Source organism: Macaca fascicularis, chromosome 17, assembly GCF_037993035.2.
Source record: "Macaca fascicularis isolate 582-1 chromosome 17, T2T-MFA8v1.1".
Lineage (NCBI taxonomy): Eukaryota > Metazoa > Chordata > Mammalia > Primates > Cercopithecidae > Macaca > Macaca fascicularis.
The window spans coordinates 102,989,676-103,009,040 of record NC_088391.1 but is presented as its reverse complement, the minus strand read 5'-3'; the positions used below and the strand labels follow the sequence as shown (position 1 = coordinate 103,009,040).

Genomic DNA, 19,365 nt, shown 5'->3' with positions numbered 1-19,365 from the left:
CAATCCTGTTTATTTTCTTTACATCTTTCAGGGATTCTTCAGTTTCTGTTTCACCAAGAGTGCCCTTCTTAGATCCACTTTTCTGGTTTTGTTTATGTCTTCCTTAAATCCTTTCTTACATTTCTGGGGATTTTGGATTCTCTATGGATTGGACAGGGGAAGCCACACTGGGAGCTCAGAGTGCCCACTTGAAGGTTCTCTGTGGATTGGGCAGGGGACGCCACACTGAGCTCAGACTGCTCACTTGGATTTCCAGATGCCACTCGTAGTTCCACTTCCTTCCTCTGATGGAGAACAGTGTTGGCTTTTGCTGGCGGATGCAGCTGGGCACTGCCCTGTTGGGCTGCTCGTTTGCATCTCAGGTTGAACTGGGCCCAGCACTCAGTGGTCAGGGGATACGGGGATCTGGAGGTATCTACTGGTAGCTTGACTTCTGGAGTCATAGAAGTTGGGTACACAGGCAGGCTATCCCACCCTGGTGCCAACTCCAATTCACTTATCGAAGTGATTGCTTTACTCGGAAGGTGGAGGCTTTCCTAAGTATTTCTTCCTGACCCTTGACATTCTTTTGCTGCTGAGACTGTAGTGGGGAACCATTCTTCTCCCAGATCCCTTGTACTGAGGGTGGGAGTTCCTCAGATAGGGAGTTTGCCTCTGCAGAGATGACAGCCTGGATTTTTTCTTGGGGCTAAGGCAGTTTCTGTGAACCATGTAACTTCCCAGGCCCTTCCCTTATCATCCTTTCTGTCTTGTGTGACTTCTTTGGACATGTATTGCACTCCAGGTTTCTGCCTCCCCACTTCTGCCTGGCCTGATCTGGTGATTTCCTTCTCTTGGCTGTCTTAATTTCCGTCTTTTTGCCTTTTTGTTTTTGTTTTTGAGATACTTCTTCAATTTTAAATACAAGCTTTCTACTTATTTTAAAAAACATCTGCCTTCATACTTTTAATATTCAAGAGCTTGTCTTCTCTGAATTTATGGCATCCTGTTTTATTTCATGGATGTGTTATGTCTAATCTCGTAGGCCATTATAGCTTCTTTGTTTTTGTACATATTCCCCCCATTTTCTTATTTCCTATGTTGTCACTTTTTCTTAGAGCTTCCTTTTTTCCTTCTTGTGTTTGTCTCTTTTTTGTGTTAGATGATGCCCTCGGGTGTCTGGTGATACCTGCTCTTTTCATCTTTAAGAGTGGAGTTGTTGGAAGGTCTTGGCTAGGGCAGCATTTGCCCAGTGCTGAGCTTCCTTGTGGAGGACAGGCACACGTCATCTTACTGTCCTTTATGGATACTGTGTTATTTGACAATTGGAAGGTTTTTGGCACCCTGCGTTGAGCAAGTCTTTAGGCACCATTTTTCCAACAGCATGCGCTCACTTTGTATCTCTGTGTCATATTTGGAAATTCTCACAGTATTTCAGACTTTTTCATGTTATTATATCTGTTACGTTGATGTGTAACTTGTGATCTTTGATGCTACTATTGTAATTGTTTTGGGGTGCCATGAAGTGCACAAACTTAATCAAAAAATGTTGTGTATGTTCTGACTGCTCTGTCAACCAAGGGTTCCCTGCCGCGCCCCCTCTCCTCAGGCCTCTGTTTCCTGAATCACAGCAATATTGAAATTAGGCCAGTTAATAGCCTTACAGTGACTTCTTACTATTTAAATGAAGTTAGTAATCAACAGAAAACCAAACACCACATGTTCTCACTCATAAGTGGGAGTTGAACAGTGAGAACACATGGACACAGAGAGGGGAACAACACACACTAGGGCCTGTTGGAGGGTGGGGGGGGTGAGGGCGGGAACTTAGAGGATGGGTCACTAGGTGCCGGATACCAGCATGGCACACGTGTACCTGTGTAACAAACCTGCCACACGTGTACCTGTGTAACAAACCTGCCACACGTGTACCTGTGTAACAAACCTGCACGTTCTGCACGTGTATCCCGCTTTTTGTTTTTAAAAGAAATAATAATAAAAGAAATTAGTGTTCAAGTGAAATGAAGAGTAACATGTCTCTCACTTTAAATCAAAAGCTAGAAATGGTTAAGCTTAGTGAGGAAGGCATACCAAAAGCTGAGATATGTGAGAATCTAGGCCTTTTCTGCCAGTTAGTCAAGTTGTAATTGAATAGGAAAAATTCTTGAAGGAAATTACAAGTGCTATTCCAGTGAACACAGGAGCAATACATTGAAACAGCCTTATTGCTAATATGGAGAAAATCCGAGTGGTCTGGTTAGAAGATCAGACCAGCCACAGCCATTTCCTTTAAGCCAAAACCTAATCTCGAGCAAGACACTAACTCTGAAGGCTGAGAGAGGTGAGGAAGCTGCAGAAGAAAAGTTTGAAGCTGGCAGGGTATTTTTAGTTTATGAGATTGAAGGGAAAAAGCCGTCTCCGTAACATAAAAGTGCAAGATGAAGCAGCAAGTCATCCAGATCTAGCTGGGACCATTGAGGAAGGTGGCTACTCTAACACAGATTTTCAGTGTAGGTGAAACACCCTTCTATTGGAAGATGCCATCTAGGACTTTGATTGCTAGAGAGAAGTTAGTGCCTTCCTTCAGAGCTGCAAAGAACAAGCTGACTCTCTTGTCTGGGGCTAACGAAGCAGGTGACTGAAGTTGTTGAAGCCAGTGCTCGCTGACCATTCCAGAAATCCCGGGGCCCTTAGGAGTTATGCTAAATCTACTCTTCCTGTGCTCTAGAAATGAAACGACAAAGCCTACATGACAGCACATCTTTTTATAGCACGGTTTACTGAATATTTCAAGCCTACTGTTAAGGTCTGCAGCTCAGAAAAAGATTCCTTACCGCTTGTTGAGAATGCATCTGGAGTTGTCATGCCTGCTTACATGCATCTGTTCTGCAGCCCATGGGCCAAGAGTAACTTCAACTTTCAAATCTTTTCACTTAAGAAACACATTTTATAAGGCCATAGATAGAGATTCCTCTGATGGATCTGGGCAAAGTAAATTGAAAACTTTCTGGAAAGGATTCACCATTCTAGAATTAAGATCATTTGTGATTCATGGGGGGAGGTCAAGTTGTCAGCATTAACAGGAGTTTATGGGAGGAGGTCAAATTGTCAGCATTAGCAGGAGTTTGGAAGAAAGTGATTCCAGCCATCATGGATGACTTTGAGGGTTCAAGCCTTCAGTGGAGGAAGGAACTGCAGATGTGGTGGGGGAATAGCAAGAGAAGTAGAATTAGAAGAGGATCTTGAAGATGTGACTGAACTGCCACAATCTCTTGATAAAATGTGAACGCATGAGGAGTTGCTTCTTGTTGATAGGCAGAGAAAGTGGTTTCTTGAGATGGAACCTACTCCTGCTGAAGTGCTGTGAAGATTGTTGAAATGACAGCAAAGAATTTAGAATGTTACATAAACTTAGTTAATAAAACAGTGGCAGGGTTTGAGAGGATTGGCTTCGGTTTCAAAAAGAAGTTCTACTGTGGGTAAAATGCTGTCAAACAACATCACATGCTACAGAGAAATCTTTCACAAAAGGAAGAGTCAATCGATGTGGTAAACTTCATTGTTGTCTTATGTTAAGAAATTGCCATAGCCCCTCCATTCTTCAGCAGCCACCGCCCTGGTCAATCAGCGTTGTCAGCATCAAGGTGAGGCCACCGCCCTGGTCACTCAGCAGTCGTCAGCATCAAGGTGAGGCCACCGGCCTGGTCAGTCAGCAGTCGACAGCATCAAGGTGAGGCCACCGCCCTGGTCAATCAGCGTCGTCAGCATCAAGGTGAGGCCACCGGCCTGGTCAGTCAGCAGTCGTCAGCATCAAGGTGAGGCCACCGCCCTGGTCAATCAGCGTCGTCAGCAACAAGGTGAGGCCACCGGCCTGGTCAGTCAGCAGTTGTCAGCATCAAGGTGAGGCCACTGCCCTGGTCAGTCAGCAGTCGTCAGCATCAAGGTGAGGCCACCGGCCTGGTCAGTCAGCAGTCGTCAGCATCAAGGTGAGACCCTCCGCCTGCAAAAAGATTGCGGCTTGCTGAAGGCTCAGATGATGGTTAGCATTTTTAAGCAAGAAAGTATTTTTGAATTAAGGTGTGTATATGTTTTTTTCTTTTTAGACATAATGCCGTTCCATACTTAATAGACCATGGTATATTAAACCTAACTTTTATATGCACTGGGAAACCAAAACGTTTCATGTGACTCACCGTTTGTGATATTTTCTTTAATGTGGTGATTGGAACCAGTTCTGCAGTATCTCTGTGGTCTGCCTGAATTGGACTAAGACCCATCTGCTTGTTGGGGATCCCCACCCATCACCATCTGTCTCTCTTTTCTCTTGGGCTGATCAGTTTTCCCATAGACAAATTGTGCATCCTGGCATTCTGGGAAGGACTGGGGGTCCCTGAGTTGTCTGTCACCTTTGCTTAGTGACCGGGGCTACCTTAGTGTCCATCCAGACCAGGCTTGCTGGGCGGGTCTCGGTGGCTGTCTGGCAGTGTGGGATTGGGTGGAGGACCCAGGACTCTCTTTCCATCCAGACTTGCAGCCAGGTCTCCCCCTTCAGCCCTGCTTGCTCGTGCATCCTGAGAGTATCCAGTTCCTTCCTTTCCTGAGCCTGCTTGGGCTCTGCAGTGGGAACTGTATTTCTTTTTGACATTTGTTCCTCCTACTCCCCTCTCCCCATTCTTAATCTGACAGACATTTAGTGTTCAGGTTTCATTGTCCTCTTGAATCAGTTACCACACATCCATCTGCAGTCCAGCTTCTCACATTTTTTGACTTCTGATTCCTTTCTGCCTTGTTTTCTTTGTCCTTGTTGGTTTATGCTTTTAGTTTTAAAAACTCCTTTATCCTCAATTTTATGATGTTTTTGAAGGGAGTGGAGGCACATGTGTTTAAGCTGTCATCTTCATCTAGAGGTGCAAATGCAAATTAACTGTCCGTTTTGACTGTTGAGTGACCGTCTTCTGGCTTTTTGTGTTTGTTGACCTGGGAGCTTCTCAGAGGCTCTCTTGACCCGGCCTCCTCCTCATGTTCATGTGTTGGGATGTGACCCTTTCTGTTCCTTTTCGTGATTACTGAGCCAGTTTGTTTTCTGTCATCTAGGATTTTTCAGACTCTGGTGTGTTACTGTTCTCATTCTTATTTTAAATTGAACTCTTATTTCATTCATTCATTCTGTTTTGATTTCTTAATAGCTTTTCTGTCCTCTCAGTTAAGACCTCGGGGAAATGGAAGATAGATGTTACTACTAGTTCATTGTTCTTGAACTGGAAGCTTCTGGTGACCAGAACTTAACCTGGTTGGTAACAATCCACATCCTTTTGTTTGCCTTTCAGCTGATGTAGCCCAGCAGTTCCAGTATGCTGTGCGGGTGATTGGCAGCAACTTCGCCCCAACTGTTGAAAGAGATGAATTTCTAGTAGCTGAAAAAATCAAGAAAGAGCGTACGTATTTTTCTTAAATGTCATGTGGTGGATTCTTAAACTTGTCAGAACTTAAGCAGATGTATGTATGCATGTCTGTAGGTGTGTATGTAGTTCCCAAGCACATTTTAATATTGGTACAAAATAAGGACAAGTCAATTCTGTTGTAGAGTCAGAACTATTAGAACATAGTACTTTAGAATGTTTAATTCTGGGATGGTGCATAAAGCTTTTGCAAATCCTGGCACCTTGGAGAAGAAAGCTTTCCATTTGTTAGTTTTTGGCTGGCGAGTAGATTATCTGATTATCCCTGGCAGGGCTCTGCCGCCCCACTTCGCCTCTGGAGAGCCTGAGTGGGAAGCTCGGCTCTGAGTAATGAGCCGCCACACATGAGCAGTCCTGTTTGAAAGGTGGTTTTTGCAGGTGGCCAGCTCTCCATCCTTATAGTTCTCTGGGCTGTATAACCCAAACACAGTGGTGCTTTTCAGTTGGCCTAGAAAAGAGGCCTGTGCGAAGGTCAGTGCATTTCCTTGCTGGGCCTCCCCGTTAAACTGCCCAAGTGGAGTGGGCGTTGGCCTTGGGTCTCAGTAATAACTCCTTCTACAAGTTCATTTGGCCTTGGGTCTCAGTAATAACTCCTTCTAGAAGCCCATTTGGCCTTGGGTCTCAGTAATAACACCTTCTAGAAGCCCGTTTGGCCTTGGGTCTCAGTAATAACACCTTCTAGAAGTCCTGCATGGCACAGTTTTCCATACCTGGCGGTTGCATTATGAACTGTGTTTGGCCCATGGTCTGTGGCGGTCCCATTTTAGAACTGTGTGACCGCACTAGATGGCAAGTCAGCTGGGGATAGAGTTGAAGGTGTGACCCAGAGTACTTCACCTAGACATAGTTCAGGGCTGGATGAGCAGTGGAAGTCTGAAGTGATCCATCTGCTGTTACGATGCAGAGCCCTGGGGAATAAAAATGAGGTATTTAAACTGCTGTTAACATATTAAAATTTATTTTCCTCAATGTCTGTAAAACAACATGAGAACACTATACTCTCCTTGAAACCTAAACCATTTTACCCGTTTGAGATGATTACTGAGGACTCCAGCAGTTAGGTACTGCATTAACAGCCCGTTTCCTTTACGAAGTCACATTTCATGGCGTCAGGGTGAGCATATTACCCGTATTTAAACATGCTACTATGCATGTGTCAGTAGCTAAAAATCAAGTTTGTTTAAACTCATACTTAAAGAACTGACAGCTACATTGCTGCAATGGATATTCAGGGGAGTCTGGGATTTTCCTTTTAAAGAAGAAAACTGTAACAATGTAGAGTTTGTGTTTCCTGTGTGTGTTGTGTTTTAAGATTAAGGCATGTTGTGTGTTGACTGACTTGGGTGCCTCTGGGGTGTCCCCAGCAGGTGTCCCCAGCTCTTCTTGGGAACCTCCAGTGAGCACCACCTCTTCAGCACCTATAGTCCTCTCCCGTGATGGACACTGTTTATTTGTCATGTTTTACGAATGCTTAGACATTTGAAATTTGATTACAGTTGTTGATAGATTAGTTGAGTTATGGTAGCTCTGCTCTCTGGAATAATACAGAAAAGTTAATTTTCCATTTGATATAACCGACCTCAAATATAAAGTGCTAGTGTTTTATATTGAAACAAATTGCAAAAGTGATCATGTGTGACAAACATTTTCCACACTGGCAGGTGGGGTACATTGTAACTGGAGATGTGGTATAATTTAATAGAGAAGCAATTTAATAGAGAAACATCACTTATTTGTAAATACTATGTGTTCATTTTTCTTATTTTATTGTGCTGTGACTGTAGTGCATGTATGAATTAGTGCCAATCTCATTCTATAGAAAGAGCATCACTTGCTTGATTTCATGGTTGTAATTGGAATCTGTTTATGTGTTGTAAATACAGTAAATTATATCAAATTTTAATTGCATTCATTTTGTTTAATGCATTTTACATAGTATATTTTAAGATAGCTTTCCTTTTCTATATAGGAAGAGTCGAATGTACAGTTACGATTACATTATGTAATCTCTGGTATGTGCTTCATACCAAAATCCTTTTTTAACTAAAGAATGTGGGGTTGTCTGTAAAGTCAGTCATTGTCTTCGTACAAGTGAATTAGAACATTTAATGCTAAATGTGATTGACTGATGAGCTTTTTATAAAGTCATACTACTAAAATGGGATAAATACAAAGGTTCATTAGAGAGTGTTGAAATTATAAGTTAGCCTTTGAAAGTGGCACCTTTTCTAGTGGGTGTAACAGCTTCTTTGAGAGGCACCTGCGCACAGGTGGTGTTTGCAGTGTTGTAAATGTGAGCAAAGTGAGTTCTCTTCCCCCAGGGAACCCAATATGACCGCAGCTTCTCCTCCTTCATGGAACAGAACATAGAATGAACTTCTCATTCGCTGCAGCTGCTTTCAGATAATTTGTAAGTGTAGCTGGAACAGCCAAAGACATTTGTTAATCAGATGAATTGGTGGATGAAAATTAATAAGCTATTTTGAATTTTATTTTGAAACAGTAATTGATTATGACATTTAATACTAAAACAAGGTGAAACATTGCTGTGTATCTTAATAAAAATGTTTAGGATGTGTAGTTTCCAAGTAGAATGAATGACCATGAATATTGTACTTGTTTACTGTCCTTGGATTCAGGATTCCTGATATTTTCACTTTCCATCCCTACCTCCAAGTGACTACTGTTAACTAGTTACAGTGATCATAGTTTGCCTTACTGTTGATTAATATTTGTAGATAGACTGTAAGTACTCCCATTATTTCTATTACCTTACCTAATTTTCACATAAACTCTTTGATCCCAGCCTAATATTTTCCATACTTTACAAATGTCAGGGAGTTAGATGAATTGATCGGATTCATAGAGCTTAAAAGTTGCTCATCATCTAATTTGACAATGGCTTTTGACTCTGAATTCATCACTTGTGAGTTATGTTATTGTAGGTGAAATAGTATCATACAATGAATTTTGGTGTTTGTAATTACTACGCTTATTTTCTTTCTGTCTTTTCAGTTATTCGACAACGAAGAGAAGCAGATGCTGCATTATTTTCAGAACTCCACAGAAAACTTCATTCACAGGTATGGTGCAGAATTCTGGAAGTCATTAGACTCATTGTTGAGGATATGATGAGTGGTATAGGAACCTTTGAATGTTTTTTGTGGTATCTTATTAAACTTTTCTATAATTGGTAATTGCTTTTAATTGTAGATTGTATTTGCTTTTTTGTGTGAGCTTCAGTATTAGAAGTTTTAGCTGCATTTAGTGCTAAATTGCTTATAAAGATGAATGAAGCTACAGTGGGAAAGTCAACAGAATTTGTGAGTTTGTATTGTAGTCGCTTAAATACATTGCTGGGAGGAAGTACATTGGTAGAAGTCTTGACTTATCTTCATATAATAGCTAAACTTTGATAAACTTATTCATTGGATCATAATTTGTACTGCCATAGTAAATAATGAAAAAATTGATTTTGAATGTGGTTGGATATTGATACTTGAAAATGAAAGATCTAACCTTTTTTTTTTCTTTTGAGATGCGGTTTCGCTGTGTTCCCCAGGCTGGTCTCAAACTCCTGGGCTCAAGTGATCCTCCTGCCTGAGCCTCCCAAGTAGCTGGGACTACAGGTGCAGGCCACCAAGCCCAGCCTTGTATTTTCATAAAAGATTTTGGCAGCCTGTATGCCAATACATTAATTGAATCGTAGGGTGAGATTTTTGTGAATTCTGACTATAAAGGAACTTAGTTCATCCAGCTTTCTTTCCTTTTATGGAGAAGAAAGTGAATCTAGAGAGGTTTAGTGCTTTGCGCAGCAAATACTATTAGTGTTACACAGTGAAAATGATTGAGTTAGGCCTAATGCTGCTGGCAATTAAACTTCCTCTGTTGCTATATTGTGCTCTTGAAACACGCTTAGTTCATTTGCTGTCCATTTTGATTCCTTAATTGTTTGACTTGGGTTCACTGTTTTAAGCATGCTTTTTTTCCATAATATTTGTGATATTATCTTTGTAATGTTTACAGAGTAAGAAATAGGAACCTTTTTTGTCCATTCATTTCCAGGCAGATTATTTCAAACTGCTGTATCATTTGCTTTTCTTAAATCTTTCTCCATTTTTAAGACCATTTTCTACACACTGAATGTTAAAAAGATTTGCTTATTGGATACCATATTTCTCCAGATTCTTAGCCTTACCAAGGTCCCCAAAGGGAGACTTCATCTAGTAAAAGCTGTTGTATTGGTTAATATCAGCCATTGGATGAAAACATATTTAGACACCTTGTGACTTAGAATGGTTGTTTTCCAAAATTTTGTTTGGAGCTATGAATGTTTATTCCTAAATATCAATGTTAAGTAGTGGCCCGCTTCCTGGGGCTCGCCCCCAAAACTGACTTGCTTGGCTTTTTCATTGCATGACTGAAACATGATGAAAAATACTAAGAAGTAATAGTATAAGACCAACGATTAAACAAAGTAGAATAGCAGATTCAGGTTAGTAGCCATTCCATCATTTTACCAAGAATGGCTCCGCAGAAGGGTGAAGGTTGCTGATCCTATTTTTTATCTTGTCTTAGTTAGGGCCCCATGTGTGGGTGTGCTGTGCAGACCACGGGGATGAAAGGTCAAAGGTGCAGTCGACTGTTTGCTCTTGTTGCTGTTAGACCTGGAGGGAAGGAGTCGGGAATGGAAGGAGGGTCCAGGTTGACATGGAGATGGGAGTAGAGTGCCGTGGTGTTCTTGAGTTGGGTCTGAAGCGTGGCTGAGCAGGAAAGGCCGAGCGGGGAGAATGGCTTATGAGGGGAGTAGAACAAGAACATTGTGCAGCTGGACTGCCCAGGCAGGGCTGGGGCGTTGAGGGCAGGGAACAAACGGCGTGCAGGTGCTGTGGCCGCATGGTAGGTGGTGCCCTGTTGATGAGGGGTGTTCTGGTATGGCAGTGCCGGGAAAGCTGAGATCAGCTCTTGTGCTGGGCACTAAGCAGCTGCTTTGCAAAGATGTTTATTTGGTGTTCCTCTAGCTCTTACCATGTACTGATAAGACTTTCTTCACGTACAATTCAGTTTGTGCACAGTTTTAAAAGTTTTATACCTGAACTTGCGGTCCTGTAGTTTCAGAGTCTGAGGTGGCGGGTCTGAAGTGGTTTCGGATGGCTAAAAGCATCTGTACTGCCAGAGTGGTGGAAATGATCTGGTTTCACCCACCAGATTTCTCCTCTACCCACTTCTGCCCCCTCTGAGCTCTGTAGACCTGGCGGATTATACTCCCGGCCTCTTGCTGTGTGTCTCCCAGTTGGCTTCAGCTGGAACTGGCTTAAGCCCCAGGGTGAATCCAGAGTTGGGAGAGGGATGACACCAAACTGTCATCTCCCCTGCTGCTGGGCAGCTGTTTGTCAGTGGCGTAGCTGTGCCCACAGCTCCTGAGGGCAGGCCCTGTGCTGTGTTGGGCCCTCCTGGAGCCTGTAGCTACTGTCTCCAGCCCTGACCCCTCTGGTCTCAGGGTTGTTAGTGGCTCCTGGCTGGTGGTGTTCCCATAGCGGCTCCTGGCTGGTGGTGTTCCACCCGAGTGGGTCCTGGCTGGTGGTGTTCCACCCGAGTGGGTCCTGGCTGGTGGTGTTCCCAGACTGCCTCACCGTCTCCTGTGGTTTCCGTCCACACCTTCGTATCAAATGGTCTTCAGCAGACTGAAGAGATCCTCGGTGTTTTATACTTGCTCTTTTTATAGTTAAAAAATGCTGCCTCCTCCTTTATGTCACTTGCTAGGTTTGTGGTGCGTAATTTTGTTCATTTTTGAAATTTCTCCACCCTTCACCCTCAAATACATCTTTGCTAAAATAAAATCTGAGATTTTTAACCTAGCAGTTCCTTAGTGCAAAGGTAGAACATTTCCTGCCATCTTTCCCTTCACCTAATGGTCATTTCACTCAGAGACTCCCTGAAAACTCCCACAGGTTCTCACAACTTGGCATCCTCTGAGCTGAAGGGAGCGTTGCGCCTTATTCCACCCTTCTGGGCATCCATTCACATCCACCTGCACGCTGCATGCTCTTTCTTCTGTGTTCTCTGTTTTGGTGAATGACAGCACCGTTGATCTTGCCCCCATGAGAACCTGGGTGTCATCTTGACTCCCCAGCTATACCTCTTGTTTGGAGGTGGACAGACCTGGGGGTGAACCCTGCATGTGGCTCTGTGATTTGGGTGAGTTATTCATGTTTGCTATCCTTCGTTCTCTCATTTGTGGCATGAAGAGAATAAGCCCTGTCATAGTGTGGTTGTGACGATGACAGGATTTAATGCGTGGAAAGAGCTAAAGGTTGGCGGCCGCTTGGCTCCTTGGTCCTGGGCCTGAGTGCCTGAGCCTCACGGGCCCCTGATGCCGGCTTGCAGGGACTCGCCAGGGACGTGTGCCTGAGCACACACTCGGCTCACTGTATTGCATTCAGCTGCTTGCATCTCCCTCCAGATGACAGCAGTCTTCCTCTCATGTTGTCCCCTCCAGCCAGTTCGTCACTTGTGTGGTGATGGTGCCTCTCCCCGGGACGTCCTTCGCAGGCTTCCTGCTGTTGTCTTTACCTCCAAATCCAAGTTTCTTGGTGCAGCGTGGAGGCCTCATTCCGATGTCAGCTTCCCTCCTGACTCCTGGCCTTTGTCAGGTTGCTGTGTTCTCCTGTCTGTCCCTCTGCACGGTCCATCTTTCTAGGGGACTTGAGTCTCCTCCGGGAGCCCTTTTGTGAGCTGTGAAGTGCCATTTGACACATTGCATCTGCCCACTTGTCTGTTGCCTGTGGTGAGACACGCTCCATCAGGGCTGGGTCTGTTTCTTATCCTTGTGGCCCTGGCTGGGGAGTTAGTTGAGTTTCTGAAAAAGCCTATGTCAACCAATTTTCTGAAGTTAGACAGTAATTTAAATACCTGGGATGAGCTTACTTTTAAAAGAAACTTTCAGAGAATGTGTTATGTAATGGAGAGTTTACATAATATAAGCAATCATCCCATCATTTGTTTTGTAAATAAAGGTACTTACATATTGTAGCCTGTGCATGCAAAAGGTAAGGCTGTATGAATAGAGTATACTGAGGTTTGGCTGCTGTTATGTTTGTGAATCAGACTGGTATGATACACACTTGGAAATTAATGAAATCTGTGTGATGACCCTTGCATAGAAACCTGTGGGTTAGTTATCTTGACAACTAAGTGCTTCAGACCCACATTTTTTTTTTTTTTTTTTTTTTTTTTTTGAGACAGAGTCTTGCTCTGTCTCCCAGGCTGGAGTGCAGTGGTGTGATCTCAGCTCACTGCAACCTCTGCTTCCCAGGTTCAAGCGATTCTTGTGTCTCAGCCTCCGAAGTAGCTGGGAGTACAGATGCATGATACTATACCTGGCTCATTTTGTATTTTTAGTAGAGATGGGGTTTCGCCATGTTGGCCAGGCTGGTCTCGAGCTCCTGACCTCAAGTGGTCCTCCTGCTTTGGCCTCCCAAAGTGCTAGGATTACAGGCGTGAGCCCCTGTTCTCGGCCCAGACCTACATCTTGACTTTAGGTACACATGATGCTGAGACTAACTTCTGCTTGGGGCTTAAATGGGATGTTGATAAAGGAAAAAATAATTCACATATTTTTATGATGGCTTTGTCTCATAATTATGGTTTTGGGGTCATTGTAAGAATTATTTCAGGGGAGATGATACTGTTATTCAGCAATAGGGTAACTTAAAAAACTTTTCTTATTGGGGACTTTAGAGCTAGTTAATAGGGGAGCGAAAGACCCAAGGGTGTTGGTTGCATGAGGACATTTGCTTCCGCCTTCGGATGGGTGGCACTGTTGAAAATACTTATGAACTGTTAGATTTGATGTCACTATGTGAATTTTGAAATGCATTTCTAGTTTTGAAATACAGTTCAGGAAAGAGGAAAATAAGACTGGAGAGTAATATAAAAATCATTCCTTTAATGTTAACTTTTTTCCAAACAGGGAGTTTTGAAAAATAAATGGTCAATACTCTACCTCTTGCTGAGCCTCAGTGAGGACCCACGCAGGCCGCCAAGCAAGGTAAGCGGCTTTGCCTTCGCGTTTTCGGGTCTGTCGGGACACCCCGGCAGACTTTGATAGGAAACGGCTTCTGCAGCTAAGAAAATCATGCTAGGAAAGCAACAAGCTTGTCTGGTCGTGGAAGATCAAGAGATTTCTTTGACTTTTTAAGTGCGTTTTTAGTCAGTGTGCAGTTTCTTGAAGATGTTTTTCAGAATTTTGTTATTCAGACAACAATGGGTGATTAAATAGAGAATAAACGGTCAGTTTTCAAGATGTTTACTTTGTGAAGTTACTGATATTGGCACCGATTGGCAATTCTTTAGGAGTTTTTCATGCTCTCAGTTGTGAGCGTTCTTTACTTTTGTGCCAGTGAAACCCTGTCATCACCGGGCTGAGTGTCTGCCCTGCAGTATGTCAGAGTGATTCTGGTGCTCTGTGTCCCAGAGTCTGCTGTAATAAAGTACCCACCAGAGACGTGGGAGTGCAAAGAGGGTGAAGCGTGTGGGTGAAAGAGTTCTGTCTATTGCTAAAGGCTTCGTCTGAGCAATCATTATATATTAATATACATGTAAAGCATATAAATATGAATATATAGAAGAAATCATTAATAATGCCTAACTTTAAAAAATATCTAAGTTTCAGTTTGCTTGAATCAGCATGAGTGTTTAGTTATCAGACAATGTAGTAGTTGTTGGAGTTCAGAAAATTTTCTAAAGCTTTATCAGTTTAGGCATATTTCAAAAGCATAACATCTAATTTATTGTTAATGAAGTATAGAATCCAAATCCATTTACAGAAATAGAAGGAAAATCTGAATATAAATGACCTTTTTAGGTTTGGAAAGACTGTTCTGTAATTTTCTGTCTCTGCTCTTAGTGTGTTTCTCTTTTCAGGTTTCTAGCTATGCTACGTTATTTGCTCAGGCCTTACCCAGAGATGCCCACTCAACCCCTTACTACTATGCCAGGCCTCAGACCCTTCCCCTGAGCTACCAGGATCGGAGTGCCCAGTCAGCCCAGAGCTCCGGCAGCGTGGGCAGCAGTGGCATCAGCAGCATCGGCCTGTGTGCCCTCAGTGGCCCCGCGCCTGTGCCACAGTCTCTCCTTCCGGGGTAAGGCCATGCCGACGTGCGCAGATTCTCTGTGTGTTAGAAACAGAGACTCCTGCAGGTTGTTAACCAGACATCGCTGTTCACCCGCAGTGTCAGTGTCAGTGGGCTTCATACGTGCCAGACAGCATTCTGGGCATTCTGTCCGACGCTGTCCGTCTCTGAGTGTTACTCCTCTTCACAGCTGTGTCACCCGTCTTCAGAGCCGTGTCACCCCTCTTCAGAGCTGTGTCACCCCTCTTCAGAGCCGTGTCACCCCTTTTCAGAGCCGTGTCACCCCTCTTCACAGTGGTGTTACCCCTCTTCACAGCTGTGTTACTTACTCCTCTTCACAGCTATGTTACCGCTCTTCACAGCTGTGTTACCGCTCTTCACAGCTGTGTTACCCCTCTTCACAGCTGTGTCACTCCGCTTCACGGCCGTGTTACCCCTCTTCACGGCCGTGTTACCCCTCTTCACGTCCGTGTTACTCCTCTTCATGGCTGTGTTACCCCTCTTCGCAGCTGTGTTACGGCCGTGTCACTCCTCTTCACGGCTGTGTTACCCCTCTTCACGGCTGTGTCACTCCTCTTCACGGCCGTGTCACTCCTCTTCACGGCTGTGTTACCCCTCTTCATGGCCGTGTTACCCCTCTTCACGGCCGTGTTACTCCTCTTCGTGGCTGTGTTACCCCTCTTCACAGCTGTGTTACTCCTCTTCAGAACTGTCCTACGGCAGGGGTTCTTTCCACTTTGTAATCGACAGAGCTGGCTGTAAAGTTCTGGCCAGTTCTCAGCTGTCACTGAAGTGTCCATCACAAAAGAGCTTGAAGTACCCTGTGCAAAGCCCTTCATCTAGAGGTTCTCTGACTGTGTGCTCAGGTTTTTCTCTTAGGGAATAGTGACCTCTTCATTGATGTACATTTTTCTCCTCACTGGATTCTTTAATAAATCGTTAAGTAAAATAAAATAAGGTTGAACTTCCCTCGAGTGCTGAGATCTTTAAGGATTGTGACATTTTAGTGCATGTGAATTAAGATGATGAAATGCAGGAATGCACAGCGAAGGTGTTATGTACGTGGTCAAAGCACGTTTTCAGGAAATACAGGATTTACAGCTAAGAATCAAGCAGGTGCCGTTGTCATTCATGGATGGAACTTTGTTTTCCTTTGTTTTTAATTACGCATTCTTCCTATATGTAGATAAATAGGTGGATTTGCTTTTTGCCATAGTTGGTTCCTGGAAATCGCATTAAAGTAGATTATCATAAAGTAGATATTTTTCCAGAAAAACAGTGACCAAGGATTTAGCATCAAATAAATGGTGTTTTCCGTATAAGTGTAATAGAATTATTAAATCATTTTGTGATTTATACAATTATGTTGAAGACACTCAAAAACAGAATGTGTGTTCTATACGTATGAATTACTAATGGGGTCTAGCATTGTGTAAAGAAAACGCAAAGCGTTTAAAAACAGAACTTGACACATTTAATCTAAAATTTAAATTCCAGCTAAAAGAATCAATTGACATTCTCATTTATACCTTAGAATTTAAATTAATTACTGTTATCCTATTAAAAATCTGTATAGAGAACTTTGAACTGAAAGTCTTTTAGAATTGTCCTCTTAAATTTAGGACTATGCCCAAAGACATAGTTTTAGTGAATGTTGTTGACTTCTTTCCTGGTGAAAATGGAGTAAAATAAGAACTGTTTTAGATCTTTCCTGTTCTCCTTACTTCATGAGTGGATTGTGGATGAACCCCCCAATACTGCACCAGTACTAATTCCAAGCTCTGGCACCTGGAAACTAGTGCAGCTGAGGTTCTCATTTTTGTGTTTTGCAGTCCCAGGAAGTGATATTTAGTTGCATCTGTCAAAACTGACACTATTAGAAATCAGCTATGAGGTTCTTACATTTTTCAAAAAACAACTTTGACATAGTCTCAAAATTGCTGACAAGCCATCTTGACCTTGAATATGCATTTGAATATGCTGCTTAGATTTTATATGTTTGTATATGTTAGAAGTTAATTGAAAATTACAGTGTTTCTTTTCATAGTGAGCACCCTGAAGGCTGAAGACAGGTGTGGCCAGCCGCCTGGGACAATGTCACAGTGACTCAATTCTACTCAGTACATGGGGACTGAACAAGAGTTGTTGATTTGAAATTAAAATAAGTAGAGAATTTCAAAGTGGTTATAGGGTGGGTGTATGTTCATAAAGAAAAGCCAAGTAGATTTGGATATTAATGGTAAGCAATATATATGTAAGGTAGCAGTAAGATGATTTTTCAACCACTGTGTTGGGTCTGAACGCTAGGCCAACGGTCCCAGGGAGGCTTGGCCAAGTTCAGGGGACTTGGGACTGTCTGTTACTGATATATTCGGTTAGGATAAAGTCATGGTATCAGCTATCTGAGATTTATAAATTTACATAATTCACAATAGTAATACAAGATAAATTTCTGGGGACACTTTTGTCTCTTCAGTGAATAGTCTGGCTATTAGAAGATAATACAAGTTTCTTTTTTTAGACAGTCTCATCAAGCTCCGGGAGTAGGAGATTGCCTTCGACAGCAGTTGGGGTCACGACTCGCATGGACTTTAACTGCAAATCAGCCTTCTTCACAAGCCACTACCTCAAAAGGTGTCCCAAATGCTGTGTCTCGCAACATGACAAGGTCCAGGAGAGAAGGGGATACGGGTTGTGAGTAAAGATCTATGTTTATACAGCTTTTCTGTGAACGTTTGGAATTCGGCCTTTCCTTATTTTAAAGTACGGCCCAGGAGCCCCACCTCAAACCTTTTAGTGGTTTCTTGTTCTTATGATGAAGTCCAGAGTCCCTGGTGGTCTGCGGCACCTTGGGGAGTCTGGCTTTCCACCCCAGGCTCCCTGGACTGCTTCCTCCCAGCACAGTCTGCTTTTTGGCTGCTCGTCCATGTGGCCTCCTCCCCACACATCTCTCTTCTTTGCTGTTCCTCATCGAGTTCTCCTGGTCTGTTTTCATCCTGCCATTCTCCCTGGTTTGAAAGTCTTTAAGGCTGGGTTAGGCACCGTAGTAAAAGTCATCTTCTTCCACCAAAGTGTTAAGTCCACAGAGGGGCTAAGTCTGTTTCATTTATGGGGCCAGTGCTTAGCACAGTGCCTGGCATGTCGAAGAGAGTCCCTGAGGAATTACTCGATGGTGAGATGAATACCTCATGGAGGGTTTTAAAGCCCTGCTAGATTCCAGAAGGAAGCCTGAGTTTCTTTCTTGAGAACACTACAGTTAGCAGCGTTTGAAACATGAGTGTCCTGAAAATAGAGGATTGGGCTTCCCTGTTAACTTATAATCTGCTGATTCTGAAATGGCTCTGGATGTTACCTGTACCTGTACCTGTGTAGAATGCGAAGGTGAGGAGCATCTGAGAGCCGGAGGACATCCTGGCAGTCTTAGTCCCCTGCAGCAGTCTCTACCATCTGCCCCACTCCCCCGTCCCCATGTGTAGCTCCCGCGTCCGGTGTCTGTCTGTCCACGGCCCACACTCATGTTGTGTTGGACAGTTGTGTGTTCGTGGCACAGCAGGCCAGCCTCTAGACTGAGACTCACCTTGTTCTTTCTAACTTCATACTCTCTTTTTCATCTTGAACTTATTTATTGAGTTAGTAAATTTCATCCGGGTGGCATATATCTAATCTGAAGCTAATTGTGTCATAATATCTGTTGTATCTTAAAATGTATTGTCTAGTAATTACTCTTTAAAAAATGATTTTGCAGGTACTATGGAAATTACAGAAGCAGCTCTGGTAAGGGACATTTTGTACGTCTTTCAGGGCATAGACGGCAAAAATATCAAAATGAACAACACTGAAAATTGTTACAAAGTAGAAGGAAAGGTACGGTCACATAAAATCTAATTTAAAATATTCAGAAAGAAAAAAAATGTCATGAAGTCCAGATAGTGAGCTGTTGATTGATAAGGTGGTACTGGGATTTTGCGAATCGAGTGTGAGGTGAAATTCCACTGTGGAATCCTGGTTTCTATTTCTGTCCATTGTGCTCGTTCAGTTTTATTATGGGGACCCTTTGTGATTAATGTGTGCCTCCTTTCCTCGCATCTACTGATGGAGCCGCCCCATAGCTGATTTCTGCATCCTGCTGTGTGATGGCTGAGGCATCCAGGGGACAGAGGTCCCTTGGCGCCTTCAGCATTGATGCAGGATTCCAGGTCAGGGGTCTTCACCCACTTTTGCTTCCTTTTTCCATAACCTGCCTTTACCATGCCCATTTCTTGTGGTGTGAGTCACACTGGGGCTTTTAGCTCTTTCACAGCGTAACTGAGATCACAGACCATCTCTGCCACACCGCAGGTCAACTGCAGGGTGGTGTGAAGGGAGCTCATGGTGCCCTTTGAGGTGCTTTCCATCACGCTGTCACTTGATGTGCTTTCCTTCCTTTTAGTGATGGGATCTTAGTTTTAACTTTTATGTCTTGAAGCCTAAGGATTATAATATTAAAAGTGTAAGTGTTTGAGAAAAATACTAGTTAAAACTCTGGTATTGACTTTTAATGTTTAACATATGATGTATTTACCTTTTAGGCAAATCTAAGTAGGTCTTTGAGAGACACAGCAGTCAGGCTCTCTGAGTTGGGATGGTTGCATAATAAAATCAGAAGATACACGGACCAGAGGAGCCTGGACCGCTCATTCGGACTCGTTGGGCAGGTGTGTTCATGGTTCCTAGGATGCTGGGATGCCGCGTACTTTGGGAAACGCTTATTCTAGTTGAAATCTTAGTGAGAAATAGCTCCTCCTACGGCTCTT

General features: G+C 43.2%; 1 protein-coding gene across 3 annotated transcripts in view; it reads left to right on the top strand.

Annotated features, from left to right (window-relative positions):
• Nucleotides 1–19,365, top strand: part of TUBGCP3 (tubulin gamma complex component 3) — a 98,381-nt gene that overhangs the window by 15,058 nt on the left and 63,958 nt on the right. For 2 of the 3 annotated variants that reach the window (XM_045377500.2, XM_045377501.3), the window contains exons 2-8: nucleotides 5,307–5,414; nucleotides 8,454–8,521; nucleotides 13,411–13,488; nucleotides 14,364–14,581; nucleotides 17,094–17,266; nucleotides 18,318–18,436; nucleotides 19,141–19,266. In XM_045377500.2, the coding sequence (XP_045233435.1) occupies nucleotides 5,307–5,414; nucleotides 8,454–8,521; nucleotides 13,411–13,488; nucleotides 14,364–14,581; nucleotides 17,094–17,266; nucleotides 18,318–18,436; nucleotides 19,141–19,266 (890 nt within the window). The remainder of the gene's footprint in view (nucleotides 1–5,306; nucleotides 5,415–8,453; nucleotides 8,522–13,410; nucleotides 13,489–14,363; nucleotides 14,582–17,093; nucleotides 17,267–18,317; nucleotides 18,437–19,140; nucleotides 19,267–19,365) is intronic. The other variant, XM_074021464.1, reaches the window with a different exon arrangement.